The 18,058-nt window shown below is 41.4% G+C and overlaps 1 protein-coding gene and 1 long non-coding RNA gene across 7 annotated transcripts in view; one reads left to right on the forward strand and one right to left on the reverse strand.

Annotated features, from left to right (window-relative positions):
- Positions 1 to 4,460: 4,460 nt before the first annotated feature.
- Positions 4,461 to 17,604, reverse strand: SCML1 (Scm polycomb group protein like 1). 4 transcript variants are annotated; one of them, XM_060292106.1, is made up of 7 exons: positions 17,407 to 17,604; positions 14,396 to 14,544; positions 12,763 to 12,840; positions 9,523 to 9,627; positions 8,642 to 9,131; positions 7,205 to 7,356; positions 4,461 to 5,912 (listed from the first exon to the last, which is right to left on the reverse strand). In XM_060292106.1, exons 2-7 carry the CDS (start codon positions 14,423 to 14,425, stop codon positions 5,760 to 5,762), a joined length of 1,008 nt encoding a protein of 335 aa, XP_060148089.1. In that variant the 5' UTR covers positions 14,426 to 14,544; positions 17,407 to 17,604; the 3' UTR covers positions 4,461 to 5,759. The 4 variants fall into 4 exon arrangements, with proteins under 4 accessions (XP_060148089.1, XP_030704036.1, XP_060148088.1 ...); XM_030848176.2 differs by having other exon boundaries at positions 8,642 to 9,134; XM_060292105.1 differs by having other exon boundaries at positions 8,642 to 9,134; positions 17,398 to 17,604.
- Positions 17,605 to 17,618: 14 nt separating this feature from the next.
- The window catches only part of LOC115847920 (uncharacterized), a 97,744-nt gene continuing 97,304 nt past the window's right edge, over positions 17,619 to 18,058 (forward strand). For 2 of the 3 annotated variants that reach the window (XR_009560654.1, XR_009560656.1), the window contains exon 1: positions 17,619 to 18,008. This is a non-coding gene — a long non-coding RNA (uncharacterized lncRNA). The remainder of the gene's footprint in view (positions 18,009 to 18,058) is intronic. The other variant, XR_009560655.1, reaches the window with a different exon arrangement.

The following is an 18,058-nucleotide window of genomic DNA, read 5'->3' on the forward strand; positions in this document are numbered from 1 at the left end:
TGTTTGTATCTATCTTCCCAAATGTCTTCCCAATATGTAAGCACATCTGTATACAAACACACAATAGAATCCTCTAGAGATGTCATGCTTCTCATGGCTACTTCACCTTTGCCGCATTTTATACACTCATCAATTACCCAAATATTTGTGTTTTCTAACGCTGTCTTCCCAGATAGATAGGAAGCAGTCTAAGGTAAGGGGTTTCACCTATTTTGTTTACTCTTATATGCCGAGCTGCCCGTCGTTTAGGGCCTTTCTGGGTGTACTTTCTCCTAACTCAACTTTTAAAAATACATTAAAAAAACCACACAACCATTCCCAGCATGTGCTCCTAGCAGGGCTCTTCTCGCCTCAGCTTCCACCTACAGTGCTGTGCCTGCGACCCACAGGCTCGCCTCCATGGACGGCATCAGTCTTCTCTGCCTCCTTCCCTACGGTTTGCTGGGGGTTTTGGAACTGATGTCACCGAAGGAAAAAGCAAGAGGTAGAGCTTGGCCAAGCCACGAATGACCATACCTCATGGGGATCAGGGTATACTGGCAAAAACGAACCCCGGGGGGCTTTTTCCGGTATATGTGAGAGAGACTTGCTTATATTTATAAGTGCTCCGAGGCTGATCCAGGGAATGGGGAGGGCTCTAGGGTAGGGAGGACATGCAGACCAGGGCCCACCTTTGGAATGCAGGGCGGACAGTTTGCTTCCGCTCCCTCGCAATGTGACGTTTCCCCTGTTTTGTCCAGCAGCTTGGATGGAATTGAACCTTTTCAGACAAAGGGATTTATTTCCTTTTCCCCTTATATCTTAAACCTCTCCCCTCAGTGCTGATAGCACCCCTAAAGCCAGAGAACGTGGCCCTGTAACACCAGAGTTGCCTCTAGTATAGCAGTGAGAGTGGGCAAGCTCGTCTGAGGATGTGCTCACTGTGGAGAGCTGCTTTCAGGGTTCAACTTCACCAAGGTAAAACAGGGGAAACATCGGGAGTCCTCAACCTCGGAGGACTTATAAATATAAGCAAGTCCCAGCACCACGCTGTAGAAACAGCCCCAGAAACTTAAACACACCTCATTTATTCAGCCAACTGTGACTACAGTTCCTTATGCAGCTTGAAAAAGCAGCACTTTTCCTCCCATCATCACTGTTCCTAGTCATGATGTTTAATTTTTAATTTCTAATATTATTACAGAAGGGCATGGCTTTTTCATGCTTACAGAGGGAGTCTGTATGGTCAGGCCACCCAAGATGGCTGTTCTCTTGCTCTCTGTACATCTCCCTGCTGGGCCAGTGCCTGCTTCATCTAATCTTTAGCAAACATCTCCACCTGATAGCTCATCAAAGGGGAGGTGAGGGGCGTGCCCCTCGGCTGGTTTCCCTGGTAACTGATGAGCCAACCTGATGTCAATTTCCACTATAACTGGGAACCTCCCCCTCTCCTGGGGAGCGAAGCCTGCCGCCATGTCCTGCCCGCCGGCCGCCGCACACAGTGGGGTGTTGCTCCAGGGCCTTGCTTCAGACAGGTAAGCTCCCCCGCCCATTAAACCATGATGTCTCCGTCGCCGACTCTGGGCCCTTTCTTTGGTCTTGTAGCTGGGCAAGTACAGGCCTTGTAGGCCTGCGGGGTGCATCCCAGTTGGTAGAGCCAGCGGGGAGACCGAGGAAGCTCCTGTGAGCGCCGAGACGTCAGGAAATAAGGACGCGCAACGGAAAGTTGCAGGGGCGTCACCTAGCATGAGGGGCCTGAAAGTTCCAGGGGTGATCCTGAAAGTTGCAGAGGAAATCCCGGGGTGGCCGTCCGCTAGTATGTGGGGCCCTAGGGTGGCTGGCCTTGATGAATGGGGCTGCCAAGACAGTACCGAGGACTCATAGTCACCCCAAGGCCATGGCGGAGATATTGGCGCCATTACGGTGGGAAAACGAAGTGGCCGCAGCTGTGGGCTGGCAGGTGCGTTTTATACCGAGAAAGGCCACGGAGGCTGGGCTAACAGCTGAGGTGAAGGTTAACTTGAACGCCGGTTGTTTCTCCTCTGAAAGTGAGGCACGTGAATGTGAGTGACTGATACGTGTTATTATTGCCTCTTACTGTTGTTTAAACTAAATTGGCTTTTTAGAAACTGAAAAAAAAATCCCTGAAAATATCCACGGTGGGACTCTTTTGACATTCTAAAACTGGTTTTTGCATATGCCCTTAGAGGAAGTTAGCTTTCTAGAAGGAATTGGTATTTCTCTTCCTGTGCCTTTGCGATGTAAATGATCTACCTGGGCTCTCTGGAACTTTAATCACCTTTTATCTTTTTTTTTAAAAAATTGAAGTAGAGTTGATTTACAATGCTGTGTTAGTTTCAGGTTTACAGCGAAGTGATTCAGGTATACATTTACCTATTCCTTTTCAGAGTCTTTCCCATTAGTTTATTGTAAGACGCTGAATATAGTTCCCTGTGCTATACAGTAGGACCTTGTTGTTTATCTGTTTTATGTAGAGTAGCTTGTGTCTGCTAATCCCAAACTCCTAATTTATCCCTCCTCCCCGCCTTTCCCCTTCGGGACCCGTAAGTTTGTTTTCTATGTCTGTGAGTCTGTTTGTTCATTTGAACCTTTTTTTGGGATTCCACACTGAGTGATATCATACGATATGTCTTTCTGCGTCTTACTTCACCTAGTATGATGATCTCAACATGGGTCCACCCATGTTGCTGCAGATGGCATTATTTCATTCAAAAAGAGGCCTTTTAAAATTTTAGCAGGAAAACTGTGAGATCTCTTTGTCTATATATGTAAATGTATGTCTCTGCGTACCTTATAAATGTGAAGTGTCTGCGTCCAAATGGCATTGCCAAGATTGGTTTGTGGATGAGCTGTTTCATTGGCTTAAAAGAAATTAAACGCTTATGTAAATTCTCAGAAATATAAAAAAGACTGGCTTGAATGAATTTCAGGTTCACGTGGCCTGGGAAATATTCAGTACTGAATTGGTATCTGGTATTGAAGCTAGCTTAAGCTTTTTGGTTTGATTAACATAGACATGTCTTTAGAATCATCAATATTAAGTATAACACTTCTGTTGTACCTAGGTTTACTAGAGATCAAATAACACCTTACTGTATCTGTTGCAAATACGTCAGCAAGGAAAATAACTTGATATGATGAAACTTTAGGTAAACATAAATAAGAGCTTTTAGGTAAACTCTATAGGAATAATTACATTTTGGGAAGGTCTATCTAAAATAGTCTTTCCAGATTTTGGTAACTTGAAACTAAACCAAGTTAAGAGAATTCACTGACTACCTGCGTCATTTCAAACAGGATAAAATACTGGAACATTAATTGCTGGGCAGATCTAAATTTACCTCCCTTTGCTTTCTTAGGAGAGGAAGACTAGAGCATAAGTCTTCCAATCAGGAAATGCTGGTATGACAAACAGTTCACGGTTACTTTGCTTCTTGGTTTTTGCTGGTGATTAAGGTTTTCAAGGGTTGAGATTATCATTGGTCATAATTCTAGTTATTGTAACCAAGTTTCTTTATGGATTACATTGTAGTCAGATGTTTAACCGTGCCTTTTAAAGTCTTCTGTCATTTATAGGAAGTTACTGTTGTACTCTGATGCTTTTGCAAAAGAGTTTCATCTTCAAGATGATCCACAGGAAGGCCCTTTTGACAAGTACAGGTCTCTGATCAATTTCAGATCATACTATACTGAACTGGGAGAGATATTAAAAAATCCTAATGGAAAACTTGAGGCTTCATAAAAAGTTAATGGATCGGTTACTGAGTGAACTGGTGAATATGGTTATAATTTTTATGGTTTTTGTCTGGAATATTACTGGTTTTGATCTGTGTTTTCCAGATATAGGGAAGTCCTTCCCCTCAAGTTAGTTTTGGGTAGAATGGAAACATTTTTCTCTTCTCTCTGCCTGGTCTCTCCAGACACTGGAGACTCTTGGGTTCTGAGCAGCCTTATCAGGTGAATGGGAAAGACTGTCTCCTGGCATGTGCAGGAATCACGATGTTTTAGGGATTCTCTAGAAGAGAGAAATCCACTGAGGTGCAGGCTAATGGCAGGCCTTTGGCATGGCTTTCCTGGCTTTGAGAGGCCTTTTGGGAATTCATTCTGAGACTACTTCTGAATTCCACCACAGCCAGTTAGGAGGACCCTATGTGGTCAATTGACCAGACTTAATTCTGTAAACAAATTTAGTCTTGATCTGGCTGTGTTTCATGGAGATGAGGGTAATTTTAGAGAGGAAAATGTGTTTCAGTGGATGTTAAATTCTAGTTCTGCTAATTGTCTGCATTAATGACAGTTATTGTGTTAGCCATACTTTTGCCTTGATATTCAGGATGGAGAGAGAATTCTCTAGTGAAGTTGTCACAGAGTATAACTACTCACGACATGTATCACTGCTTGCTCTAAGTCTTCAAGCAAGTAAAATCAAATCTGAGGCTCTGACATTAATGGTTGCGGTTATTAAACTTTATTATATTTTAAAATCTAAAAACTGTAAAACATAGTATTTATACAAACACCTGAGGACTGTTCAAGTGGCACAGCATCTTCACACTGACAGTTTGAAAGGACAAGTTTAAATTAGAATCTTGTCTTATAAGACAAAAGAAATAACACGGACGAAAAAGCCCTTTAAATCATATACGCCCAGTAAATAGTTGCATTTGCTTATAAAGTACACTTGGTTTTCTAAAAAGAAAACGTACAATCTTACCCCTGGTGAACATCTTACTGGCATTTATAACAAATGGCTAATACAATTAGCACCATTTCTCATAGCTTATAACATTACACTAAATATTATACAATATAATGATGTAATAAATAAAACAACAATGAACATGTTCCATGTGAAAGTTCTGATTTTTAAAATTAACATGACAAATCAGAACTGATGCACCTTCCAAAGTTTAGTAGGATAAATGGCTCAGAAAGGAAATTAACTAGAAACATTGCACAAGACAGAACTTCCCTGTATGGAAACCCTGAAGTGTGAGCTGAGAGGTACCAGTGATGTCAAACGATGTGCATATGTTTTACAGAATAAAAAAACTCACTATATGTAGAGTTGATCTTCACCTCTGTGGAAGTGTAAAGTGCCATTTTAAATTAAAAAAGAAAAGATTTACTTGTGTGTATACTTCAGCTACAGAACAAAATATAAATATGAAACAGTACCCATATGAGGAATAAACATAATAAAACACATGTTTAAAAAACTTGGACATAGGCATCTTCGTGGAGAGCTGTGAACAATGAATGCCTAGTTAAATGTTGAAGCTTAGACAAAATAAGGAAGTTTAAAAATAAAACATATTAATTGAAAAGAATATAGTCAGACTCCATCCAACCCACCCTTGTAGTGTAATATCTCTTGCATAAAATGACCATCTACCTTATAATTTTTTTCATTAGAGAACCCGTCAATCCCTCCCTGACTACTTTCCCCTTTGGGATTTGGCTGTTTTGGTTTTACATATAAACATTAACCAAAATCAAAGGTGTTTCTCTGTTTCCTGCATGAAGTGTAACTAACTATCTGTAAACTATGCAAGGAAAATAATGAAAAGATACAAAGAACAAAGCACCAGTTTGACTCTGCTAGTGCTAACATGTTAAATGGCTTCTAAAGGAGTAGCCTGGACTGTCCCAGGGTTCTGTGATTTTGGATACACTGTATTTTAGAGGAACCTTCTACACAACAAAAACTAAGGGCAGAGAGAAAAGGTGGCATTGGTCTCCCTAGAATTAAGTCCAATCTAATCTACACACTTTTTAAATTGTTGAGGTATCCTTCTGTCTTTAAGCATTTCAATGTAGTGGCGCAGCTTCAGAGCTGTCCCCAGCTTAAGCCCCATGTACTTCATCATCATGTCATTCTTGAGCAGTAGCAGAGCTTTCCCATCAATGTCCTACAGAGAGAAGGAAATTAAAATAATTAATAAAGCTTTCATACTTTATCAGAATGGTTCTTCCTTTCTATGTAAGAACATGTAACACCAATTAGAGGGCAGCTCAGTCCAGATGTATATTCTCTGAATATGCAACTGCTTGATGGAAACTATTAAAAATCTAATTTGTACAGTGAAGCATCACTTAATCATCTGTAAATTTGCTTCAAATTTTAAGAAAAAGGAAATTTAACCTAATATCTTAAAAACGTCCTAAGCATCAAACTACCTAATTTTAAATATCGTGTGTTGAACAAAATACTGCATAGCTGTGACAAAAAGTAAAAACTATGAATGGTAAAAATGAATTTCAGATGGTCATTAACTTTCTTAGAAGGGCTGGGAACATGAGTATGTCAGCTATAAGTGTGCTATACAGTGCTGTCTTAACACTGAAAGCTAATCAGTTGTCGGAAGCTAATTAGATGCTAAAAACTAATAACTGATTTTCTTACCATATTGAAAAGGGTACATCAGATATGTGGGCACTAATTTTATTCATTAGGAAACCCTATAAAAAACATTACTTGATAGTCACAAGGTATCCTCCAAATGTAAAAAAGAATTAATTGACCAAATGATGCTGCTGAAGCATATTATTTGGTTTTCACAAGTTCTGGTTTAAAAATAAAACTGTACTGAATCATATGTCACTGGCTGAAGGGACCTGAAATCCCTCACAGTACTGCCTTTGTCAGGTACCATCTATACATTTTCTACTAAGTAAAACTAGAAATTAAAGAAATTAGAATTTAAAATTTAGCCCATGATGTTACTTTGTAAATGGCATAAGGGTATCAGCATTCCAAATCATCAATAACCATATAAGGTCAACAGAACTGAGCCAAATGGAATCAGTTGCTGGATTCATCGGGCATCGTAACAAGGAGGACACCCTGTCACAGCTGTGGTCACCCCTCCTACTCACGGTCCTGGGGCCGAGCAGGGAGCAGGTGGGGAGGAGGATCCTTGTAGCTGTTGTTAGAAAGGAGAGTGTGGCCATGCTGAATCATCTTCTCTTGAGAACTTGAAGACTTGTAGTATTTTAGGTACCCGGGTACCCATTTAAAGCACAGATCCAGCCTCCACCCTTTAAGGCTCTAACTTCGGGCAAAGTAAACTTTCTCGCGTATGGAATAATCAGTTGATAGGGTTCCCCCACCATCCACACTAATCAGTATCCAACTGAAGGGCCTGCACAGAGGTCATTCAAAGTCATTACGGCAGGAAAACCGGATCAAAAGATACATTACATGTTGCATGAAGAGGTCGACGAGGGCACTTGATAACTGAGGATCTACGTATTTCAGAAACAGGATCACTTCATCCACAGACCAGGTTGAAGGGTCATCAGGGAGGCTCTGTTTGAGGACACCCGGGGCACTTCCAACTGGTGAACTTGGACCTTCAATGGGGGAAAAAAGACAAATCATACTTGACCTGATCATTATCCTGAAAGAAGAGATGTTAGGTAGGGAAGAAGTGTCTCATTCCTGGAACCTTGTGAAGTACCCCGGCATGGACCCAAGACTCCAAGGTAAAATCCAGGGAAAGCCTAGACAAAGATGACCTGAGGATGGCTACTCAAGAATGTCCCACCTGACCTCCCCCAAACAACAAAAGCAGCTTCGGAAGACACCTTAAAGCTTCAAAGATCATAAAACAGACTGAGCAATCTGAGGCCTCTTGGGCCACAGGCAAAATACAGCAAAAGATCTGTTACTTGGGTTAAATTAGGTTAATCTAAGATAACCTATTGCTCTTTGCTCTCTTACTTTGAGAGAAATTCTTTGAAATGCTTAATCTCTGTCCTCTTGGTCTCTCCAGATGAGGTTTATTTTACTAGCTAATTGCAATGGAAATCCCCAGAATTTAGTTTTATAATTGCTTAAATTATTCACTTTAATCAGTGAATTTCAATAACCCCCATTATCTTTGAGAACCAAATCAGTTCTTTACTGAATCTCTTCCATGGCTTTAAAATTAACATCTCTCAAGGCTTAAAGGTGTATCTGAATTTTGAAAACAACAAGACTTCTGCTCAGCTAGGTCAGAAGTAACTTTAACATTACACTGAATACCTCTTTCAAGTTTCACTGCATGGTAATAGATATTTTGGTTGAAGGTTTATGTTTAAAAAAGAAATAACGTGAGGCATGAAACAATTTAGGTGCTCATACCTCAAAACGTTTTAGGTGTGCCGTTCACTACGTTGTACTGAAACTTCTTTGTGTCCAGACAGGTACTCATTTACTCAGCCAGAGTGCTCGACTCCCTAGAGTTAGCGTGTGGTAACGGAAGCGGCTTTTGTAATTCGCCGGACCGTCAACACAAATTTGACCTTAGTTCCTGTGAATTAGCCTAAAGTGTACCTTTTCTCTCCTGTCATCTGGGCTCTGGCCATTTTAGGAGCATTTTAATTATTTACACAGGGAAAGGGTAAAGAAAAACAGAAGATAAAAAACTCACAATGGGATCATTATGAGTATTAGTGGAGAAGAGGCCTGTCCGTTGACTGGCACAGTGCAGGCACATCACAGACACTCAAGAAGTCTTAGTCATCGTTCAGAGTGCTGCCCCAAGCTAGCCCTCAAGATGGGAAACAAACAGCTTCCACAAGCTTGCATCAAGGGTGTTGAGGAATATAGGGTAAATAATGCTACTTGTAACATGTGTCAGTTCACACTCACCGAAGCTGGTCGGGACATAGAGAGGTGAGCCAGCACGGCTGAATCTACTGTTTTCCAGTAAAGCTGGGTAGGTCATCATGTCAGGGCTATGTGCTGGACTGCGTTCACTCTGGGTCAGCACGGTTGCAGGCTCGACCGCAGTGGACTGGGTGTCTAAGAAAAGACTGCGGGTGTTGTGGGCCTCTGGACTGGAGGAGCCCTGCGTGGGGTCCTGGGGCGAGTAGTACTCCTCGTAGGAACGCCTGCGGTAGGTGGAGGGGACCGTCGGGCTCAGGCTAAGGGATCGCTCCAGATCCAGAGGCACCGGGGACCCAAAAGGTGCTTCTAGAGGGTTGCTCTGGGAATCCTTTTCCGGCCTTTGTACTGGAATAGTGGGGCTATAACTTTTAGGGTAAGGCGATGGACAGAGACACTGCTTCTTCCTCATTTTCTGGTATCTGATCTTTTTAGAAAGCAGGTAATTATAATCTTTAAATGCATATCCGAGTGGCTTCTGAAATGACACAAACCCAGCATAAACCAACTGTGAGTGAGTGAAAGAAAAAAATAGTAAATACATCCATAATTACTTTCCATGGAAGATTGCTTTATATTATTAAAGATAAATGCTCTATTTTGATTACATGATTTCCTCTTCAACCCTACATTTTAATTGCACTTTATGTATTACGGTTACAAACATAAAAATACCCATTGTCGTACATTTCTCAAACCTAAACTTCAGCATTTTTCCGGCAGAGGTTTAGTCTCCCATCTGCTGCTACAGCAGGTATAGATCAGCCTTGCTTATCTCACAGTTATTAGTTCTCTCTCACTTCTGACTGGCATCTTTAGAAACCAGAGGTTTATTATATTTTTGAAAATATTGTTATAACACTTACACGACTTTGCAACCATGACTTCACACGAAAATGCTTGATTTTTCTAACCTTTGCGTGCACGACATCAAGCTTCTTATCCAGTTTTTGAATAGCATCATAGATGACCTATTATAATACAGACTATTAGTAGTTTCTACTTCAAAAGGAAAGGAACATAAAAAATACCATTAAGCCAAAGTCAAAGTCTGAAAGTTTTCAAGCCGTCAGAAATCTCTTGTTTCCCACTTGATGCCTGGTTGTTGCGGACCCAGAGCCGAGCTGGCTGAGATAAGGCGCGCCAACCTCCCACTCAACTACTCCATGTCACACAGGCATTTTACGAAGCTTGAATACTGGGAAGTAAATGTACCACAATTCCTATAAGCCATCACATTTATGATGGAGTCATTTTACATCAAGGAAGGTGCTACTTTAGGAAAGAAATTTTCAAATCTTGGAAAGAGCCTCTTTCCATATAATGATGGTATAACCTAATAGGCAGTGAGGGGTCCACTCTGGAAAGAACAGTGAGCCAAATACAACAGATGTGACCTTTGGTTCAGAGTACTTTAAAGTCATGCAATTAACAATTAACCTTACAAAACCTTTGAGTACGCGACCCCTGTGTGCCAATCAAGTATGTGACTGATAAAACCGGAGAATTCTTGAAATACACAGAAATTTCATTCGGGCAAAAATACACTTAAAAGGCCAGAACCACTAATTACATCATTCATTCAAAGAAACATTTATTGAAGGCCTACCACCTGTGAGAACTACTTCGCTAGATGCTGGGAATGTGGACATTAAAAAGAAAAAAAAAGAAAAAGGAAGAAAAAAACAGCTCCTACCCTAAGGAACTCCCATTTTAGCTGGAGAGAGACAAGTAAAGAGACATGGTCAACAGAGAAAGTGATCGGCCGCCTGGAGCAGTGGATTTCAGTGTGCTCCGTGGACCAGCAGCATCAATACCGTCCACGAGCTTGTTGGAAATGAAAAATCTCCCACCTCAGATCTACTGAATTGGGAACTCTGAGATCGAGGGCAGTGATCTGTGTTTTCACAAGCCCTCTAGGTGATTCTGATGCACGATGAAGCATGAGACCCACTGGCTCTCAGCCCTGAATAACTAGCACAGGCTCTAGGGGAACACAGTTGGGTTCAAGTTACTTAACTTCTCTGTTGTTCAATTTCCTTATAAATAGAATCGGGATGAAATCCTCTCTCAGTTCTGTTGAGGACAAAACAACGTGCTACAGTATTAATACCAACATAATAATAATAGTACATGATGACTGGTCTGATAGTGCTCAATCATCTATTAGTATTATTATTGCCACGATACAGATAAGAACAAGGGGCTAAGCGTGCACAGAAGAGCAAGACCTAATCCAGCCTGACAGTCGTGGCAGGATTTTCGAAGAAGGAGGTATCTGCGTTGAGAATGAAAAGATGAGAAGGTGTTCACTAGGTAGAGATGTACAGAGGAGCATACAGGGCAGAAGGAACAGTATATTCTAAAATACCCAACAAATTAGGAGTATGGGATTAACTGATATAAACTACTATACATAAAACAGATAAACAAGGATTTACGGTAGAGCACAGGGAATTATACCCCAAATCTTATAATAACCTATAATGGAACATAATCAGCAAAAACCCCGAATTACTATGCTCTACACCCGGAACTAACACAATATTACAAATCAGCTATACTTCAATAAAAAATATTAAAACAGAAATTAAAAACACCCAAACAGAAAACAGGAAGTCAAATGTTTAGAAAGTGAACATAAATGACGATCGAAGAGCTGGGTTATGATGGGAAGGAGAGAGAGAGGATGACAGCTATAGAGGGATGGGAGGCAAAAAGAAGTGGTTTTTTTAAACCTGTGGGAGAATGACTACGCTGAGAGTGATGGAGACAGAGGCTGAAGACACAAGAGACAGAGGAATGAAGGGAGGTGTCTGAGCACAGGGAAAGAGGGTCAGATGCAGAAACCAGCAGAGGTGTTAGCCTTACAGAGGAAACACTTTTCCCACTCCAGTGGTCAGGAAGGAGGTCGTCAGAGATGGATCCAGGCAAGTGTGAGGGCTGTGGGGAGAGGAATCAGGACTTGGAGGGGATTTCTGCTCCACACCCTCCATTTTCTCCACAAAATAAGAGAACAGGATCGGGGTTGTCTGAGGATCACCAGTCCCCAGTGGAGGTCCTCCCCGCTGCTTCCCAGCCTGCACAGGGCTGGGGTTTTACTAAAGGGGGTGCTGGGCGAGGATTAAAAAAGAACAGATGGAAGTGCTGCACCGTGTGGTCTAGACTGGTAAGGGAAGGCGCCGAAGAAAGGAGGGAGCTAGCACATTAGGAGAAATGGAGCGCATCCCTTAGCTGTGACTTTGGAACCTGGGCACGTCTTAGCGGAGATACTCTATCCCAACACATCTTGCACAATCGCTCAGAAGGCCCTGGCAGAGCAGTGTCAACCCAGTTCATCGTGGATGCTGATGTAAAGCAAGCAGGGGAGAGCACTGCTCAAAAATCAGAACTCCCTACGTCGTCCCTGCATTCCCACTCTCTGTACATCCTTCCCCGGAAGACAAGACACGTTCCCTTTAAGTATTCCACTGCTGTTCTCTATAATGATAAAGACTCCCATAAACATTTTTTACTTTTCAAAGTATGTTCATTATATTCAAGAAACTTTTTTATATGTTAAGAAACATGTATTTGTTTATAAATGTTCATTGCTTCTAGGGTATGCCGCTCACAAAATCCTTGATAATTACATACTTCTATCAATCTCCAACAACACGTCAATTTTTACAAAATCCCCTCAAAACTATGGAAGATAAACTCTTTAAAAAATGGTGGGTTGCCATTTTGTTTCAATTGAGATATCTTGACATGCATTTAGGCACATACTAAGTTTTATCCAAATCAGCCAATTTCCTTTAAAGATTTTGTAGGGGAAATTAATTCAGTATTGAGCAATTTAGATGAAGGAGACATAACTATTATACATTTCATCAGTTAAGGGCTTTTACAAAAGGCTATGAAACCTCCATATTGCTATTTCAAAACTTTCACCTGAAGATGCTATTCTAACTAGAAATTGTTTAAAAAAATCATCACAATGAGAGCGATAATCATAAGCAATTTGATACAGCAAAATTTCAATTGTCCACCTCTTTATATGATATAAAGAGAATTTAAGCTTAATATTTTAGAAAACTACATTTGAGAGATAGAACTTTTTGTACCTGGCAGTGAGTAAGGACATTCAGAATTGTTTTTTGTTGCTCTTCGTTGCAGGATGTGTTAGACACGACACTTCCCTGCTGATATTTTAAAAATTGAGTAGTTAATACTTCACTTCTATGAAAGTCAAACTGAACAGTAAGTGGGGAAAAAACACTATTTATTTAACTTGCTTTTATTTTTCACCAGCTTTTCAAAGAGTTTCAGAAATATTAATCTAAAGCAGAGACAAAATAAAAAAACTCATGTTATTATGAGAATGAAGATGATCACTGCTAATTAAGAAAGGGATTAAGCAAAGAATTTATTATATCAGAAGGACGGAGGTTTAGAATTTTGCACTGAAAAAAATGAGTAAAAACTGCTCTGAATTTTCTACAAGGAAAAGAGGGAAGTGAAATGGTTAATTGCTCATTGTCTAATGAAAGGAATCAGACAAATTCAGGAGAGACTAATATTTTCTTGAGTGTGAGTTTACAGGAAGTCTATGAAGAATTTTTTCTTTAAAGTGGTTAAGTGTTAATATATTTGGCAAATGGCAATTAACATTACTTACATTATTGAAATATGCAGTATTTGGTTCATATGCATAAAGAACAGTGTTACCATCATCATAAGTAGAGATTCGTGTTCTTATCTAAGGAAAATTTATTAATAAATTAAAAGGAAAGATGATAGAACTTAAAAACTGAGGACTTCAATTTCACTTTCGAGAAGCTCCAAAAGCCAATTTGTGATATCAAGGGACCTTTGTAAATACTATGACTATAGGAAAAGATGTCCTTGCAAAACTGTTTTCTCATTAACTTAACCACACTTAAGACATCGTTTTCCTCTTGTGTACCTCAGGGTAGAAAGACTATTCTTCTAGTAATTTGGCAGCAGAACTGCTGTAAAAGCAAGTATTTCTAACTACAAAGAATCCTGTTCATGGCTTTTGATTTTTAAATAGACCAACAGTACCACTCTGTGGACAAAATAGGAAACACTTAAGCACCTATCTTTTTTTTTTTTTTTTTTTCCCTGTACTTGGAGGCTTGTGGGATCTTAGTTCCTCCACCAGGGATAGAATGTTGGAGTCCGAAGCACTGAACCACCAGGGAATTCCCCACACCTATGTTTCTTGATAAATTAATCTCTAAATCACTTAAAACATTTTGGGGGGAATAAGACAGTGCATAAATAAGTAAATAGACAGTAAACAGCCATTACATTTCACTTAATAACTCTTTATTCTAAGAATGGATTATGAACTATAGGAATAATTTTAAACCTACATAGAAGTATGTATGTCTGTTTCAAAAGACAAAATAATGTGGAATTGGGCTATATATTAATACTTATAAAAATATACCATGTTACCTTTGTATAGCTATGCTTTGTATAGGTATGCTTTGCAAAGTGCTTTCACATAATTATGTGAAAAGAGTCAGAAAAAAAAGGACTCTTGGTAGGTAGTTAAAATTTAAAAACTTGCACACAAATGTTCATAGCAGCTTTATACATCAGTGTCCAAAACTCATGAACTGTATATTTACAACCTCTGCATTTCACTGTACAAAATTCAATTCAATTTAGAAAAAAATAGAACACAATGAAAAGAACAAAGACAGATTTTCAATTTGAAATACAAACCACATCGACTTCACTGGAGCAGCTAGACATCTTTTTTGTGCAACCAGAGCAACTCCGCTTTCTCTGAGTTGGGCCTAATTATTTTTAAACTTGCTGGAGGGTTATTTGCGAAACTCCTTGGTCCCGTAGGACTGGTAAATCTTCAATTCCTGAAAAGCAAGGCATAAAAAAGTTACTTCACCCACTTACTGCCTTAATAAACTTAACATGGATATGTTCTCAGAATACCAACTCAAGTTGAATTGGAGTCCTGGCTGAAGTTTAGAGAGCGACAAAATGAGAATTCTTCCGTTAGTGATTTAGAATAAACCTTTAAAAAGTGAAGGGTTTTATTGCCCACGCGTAGGAATAAGAATCCAGATCGAACACATTTCCAAATTGTGAAGCGGATGCTCCACAACCTAAAGGCTACAGAGTAAGTGCTGGAGACAAATGAACAACAGAGCATGAGTCCTAACTGCTTTGGTCAAGGAGCTCCGAAGCTTTTTGCTCAGGGAGACTGCGGGCCTCCAAATGTGAGTCAGGAGTCTCTTGTGGCTTGGGCCGCCCACCACGGTGCGGCCTGGAGAGACCACTAAAGACATCGCCTCCTCCCCTGCTCGGTGAAAACTGGGTGAGATTACGTCTAAGGTCATTTCAGTGCTTAAATTTTATATTATAAAATAAATAGTTAAATTTTATATTAAACCTAAAGGACTGTATGTGAAAAATAAGCCAAAAACTCTTCTAGAATTATGTAGGCTCGGTTATGGTTCTGAGTCATTCATCTCTGCCACCAGGAGGACGTTGAGTGCAATGCTGTCATATCATATCTCGTAGTAGATTTGAACGCTGGCATCACAGTACTGGGAGGGGCGTTAATGAGAGAGCTAGGTTCCCTTTATCCATCCTGAGCCAGGGCAGGAATGAGAGGCAGAATGAAGGGAAAAGTAACTCTCAAGTTAGACAAATGCAGTCTAATAATGTGGAATAAATTCAAGTTATTAAATACCTCCAATTTGAGCTGTAACTTGAACCAAATTTTACTTTTTTAGACTATGTTTATTTTTTCTGATTATACAACTAATACAAGTTATGAATACTTAAACTGGTGTTTTCATACAAAGGAAGACTACACAGCTATGAGAATAAACCAATTATTGCTACACACAACGAGGAGGACGCATCTCAGGAATCTCAAAACTACAACCTTGAGTAAAAGCCAGACCCAGAAAAGAATACAGTGTATGAGCTCAAAAAGAGGCAAAAGTAAAAGAAGTCTTTCTAAATTAATAACTTTAGATATACCATAGTCACTTCAACTTCTTCGTTTCCTATCTTGCAAATAGGCCATGATTTATTTAACTAGTCCCAAGTCATGGATATTCAAAAGTCACTCCTCAAGTCTTGCTCTTACAAAGAACAGTGCAGAGCAGGCTCCCACCTCTACCTGAACTCACACGGAAAGAGAATAGTGAGTTAAAGTTTCCCAACTCTAGGGACCATTTCTTATACTCTGACTGTATTTCTAACAACTTTGTTTTAGAGATTTAAATATATAATTTTTCTTTAAATTTGAACTATGCCACAAAGTATAGATAATAGCATCTAACAGATTTTACTGCTTACTCTGTGTCAGGCAATGTTCTAAGCACGTGATGTATGTTAATTCATTTGGCATTCCTGACAACCCTACAGGGCAGGCTCTATTATCATCCCCATTTTCCTTAAGAGAAAACTGAGGCAAAGAGACTTTAAGTAACCTACCCAGGTCTCATAGTAAGTAGTGCAGTACGACTCCAGAGCCTATGCGCTTTACTTCTTCATTATTAAAATCACCTGGAATCCCTTTTCGACCAAGAACAAAAGAAAATCCAGAACTCCCACCATGGCCTACAAGGTCTTTACAGTCAGGTGCCTCCACACTGCTCAGAGGTCACCTCTTATCACTTGTCCCTTTGCTCTAAGCCTAAGATACTTACTAGCTGGCCTTTTATATACAAAGTTTGCCAACCATTGTTAGAGACTCTGACAGACAGTTCCCTAATGGCTTAATTACAATGCTGCTAAAACTCGGCAAGAACCACTACTCGGCAAAACAGGGCAGATTGCAGTAGCCAGACCCCTCCGCATTTTTTTTTTTAAACAAGACCGTGTCAATACACGGATCACTTTCTAAAAATCCTGTCAGGACTCTCAAAAGCATCCGTATCAAACTTCAGCGGCTACAGAGTCGGTCAGACCGGGGGGGGGGGCGGGGGGGGATAATGCCGTCCAAACTGCATCCCCATCACCCATCAGGGAATCGAGCCCATGCCGTGCTTTATAAAACACCGTGCAGAAAAGTTGCTCGTTAAATCACGATTTGTAAACATTAAGCCAGTTTAAAACTCTAGAGCAGTTCGACTTCAGGGAGAGCCAGGTAAAGGGGGGGCAGCGATCCCCAAGAGACGAAGATACCAACTACCGTGCTCAATCCACGTCTTTACTTCGTTTAGCCTCGCGTACGTATTTACAACCGTGAAGCTGCACTCTCTTAGATCAATCGCGGTTACCAGCAAAGCCTCAGAATCAACGTTTGCACCTCAAAAAATGTTACAACGAACCAACTCGCTAGTTGATAGATTTTCCAAACTCAAAATTCTGACAAGTCTGAGAGCCTTGGTCGTTCGTCGCCCCCTCACCCACCAAGGAAGAGAAAGGACGAAAAAGGATCAGCTCTTAGAAAGTCGGCACAAACCACTCAATAAGGGGCCACATCTCAAGCGCCTACGCGCTGGCATCCCGGGAGGGGCGGTGGGAACCACTCCGAATCATCCCAAGCCACCCCAACTGCACTGCGGCTGAAACTCCAGAGTAGACTCGGTCTTTCCGAAAAGGCAAACCCTTTCTCTTCCCTCAGGCAAACCCTCCTCCCCCGCCACCCCGCTCCGGAGCGCCACAGCCGTGAAGTAAAATCCCTCCCCACCTGCTTCAGGCGCACATCTAAGACAAGAAAGTTCAAAGGGAAGAAAAAGTGTCACCTGACAGACCTTTGCTGGCGCAGAGCCCGCCAAATCGGCCTCCGGAGGGCGCCGGACGCAGGTAGCAACAGACGACGGTGCCTCCGCCCGGGCGGCAACCACTGTAATGGTTACCAATGCCTCAAACGTTCCTCGCGCCGGAAGTACGGCGCGCTCCCGTGACGCGCCGGCCGCGAGCCCCACGGAAGCTGAGGCGCAACGCTCGTACCTGTGAGCACCCGAATGCTTAGGTTCCCACGCGCGCAGCCGGTCGCTGACCAATCAGCGGCCGCTACAAGACACGCCTGGGCCGTCAGCCGACCAATCCAGCGGACCTCTGAGCCGTTGCAGGGGAGCGGGCGTCGCTAGAGCGACTGCCAAGGGGAGAGTCTTTGGTTTCCTCGGGGCGGCCGCACTTCCGGCCTCCGAGCCCCTGTAGCTTGGCGTTGTTCGCGGGGGCCGGTGGGATCGGAACCCCGTGCTAGAGTGAAAACACGAGCCTCTAAGGCTGAGAGGGGTTTAGTGCGGTTGTGCAGGAGCGCCGGCGCGCGCGACTTTTTCTGTGTTGGAGCGGGTTTAAGGAGGCGGCTCTGGGGGGTGAGGCGTTTAGGTGCGTGGCCTCCCCACTCTCGGTTAGTTCTTTGAAGCTTTTTTTTTTTTTTTTTAATGTAATTCCCCCCTT

The sequence above is a fragment of the Globicephala melas genome, chromosome X (genome assembly GCF_963455315.2).
Source record: "Globicephala melas chromosome X, mGloMel1.2, whole genome shotgun sequence".
NCBI lineage: Eukaryota > Metazoa > Chordata > Mammalia > Artiodactyla > Delphinidae > Globicephala > Globicephala melas.

What these genes read in the sequence shown, in the direction of transcription:
- SCML1 (XM_030848176.2), bottom strand. Translation starts at nt 14,425, where the DNA reads ATGTCTAGCTGCTCCAGTGAAGTCGATGTG. An exon ending in GCTCCAGTGAAGTCGATGTG is followed by an intron (nt 12,841 to 14,395) that starts GTTTGTATTTCA and finishes TTAAAATATCAG; the next exon opens with CAGGGAAGTGTCGTGTCTAA. An exon ending in TCGACCTCTTCATGCAACAT is followed by an intron (nt 5,913 to 7,204) that starts GTAATGTATCTT and finishes TTCTCTCTGTAG; the next exon opens with GACATTGATGGGAAAGCTCT.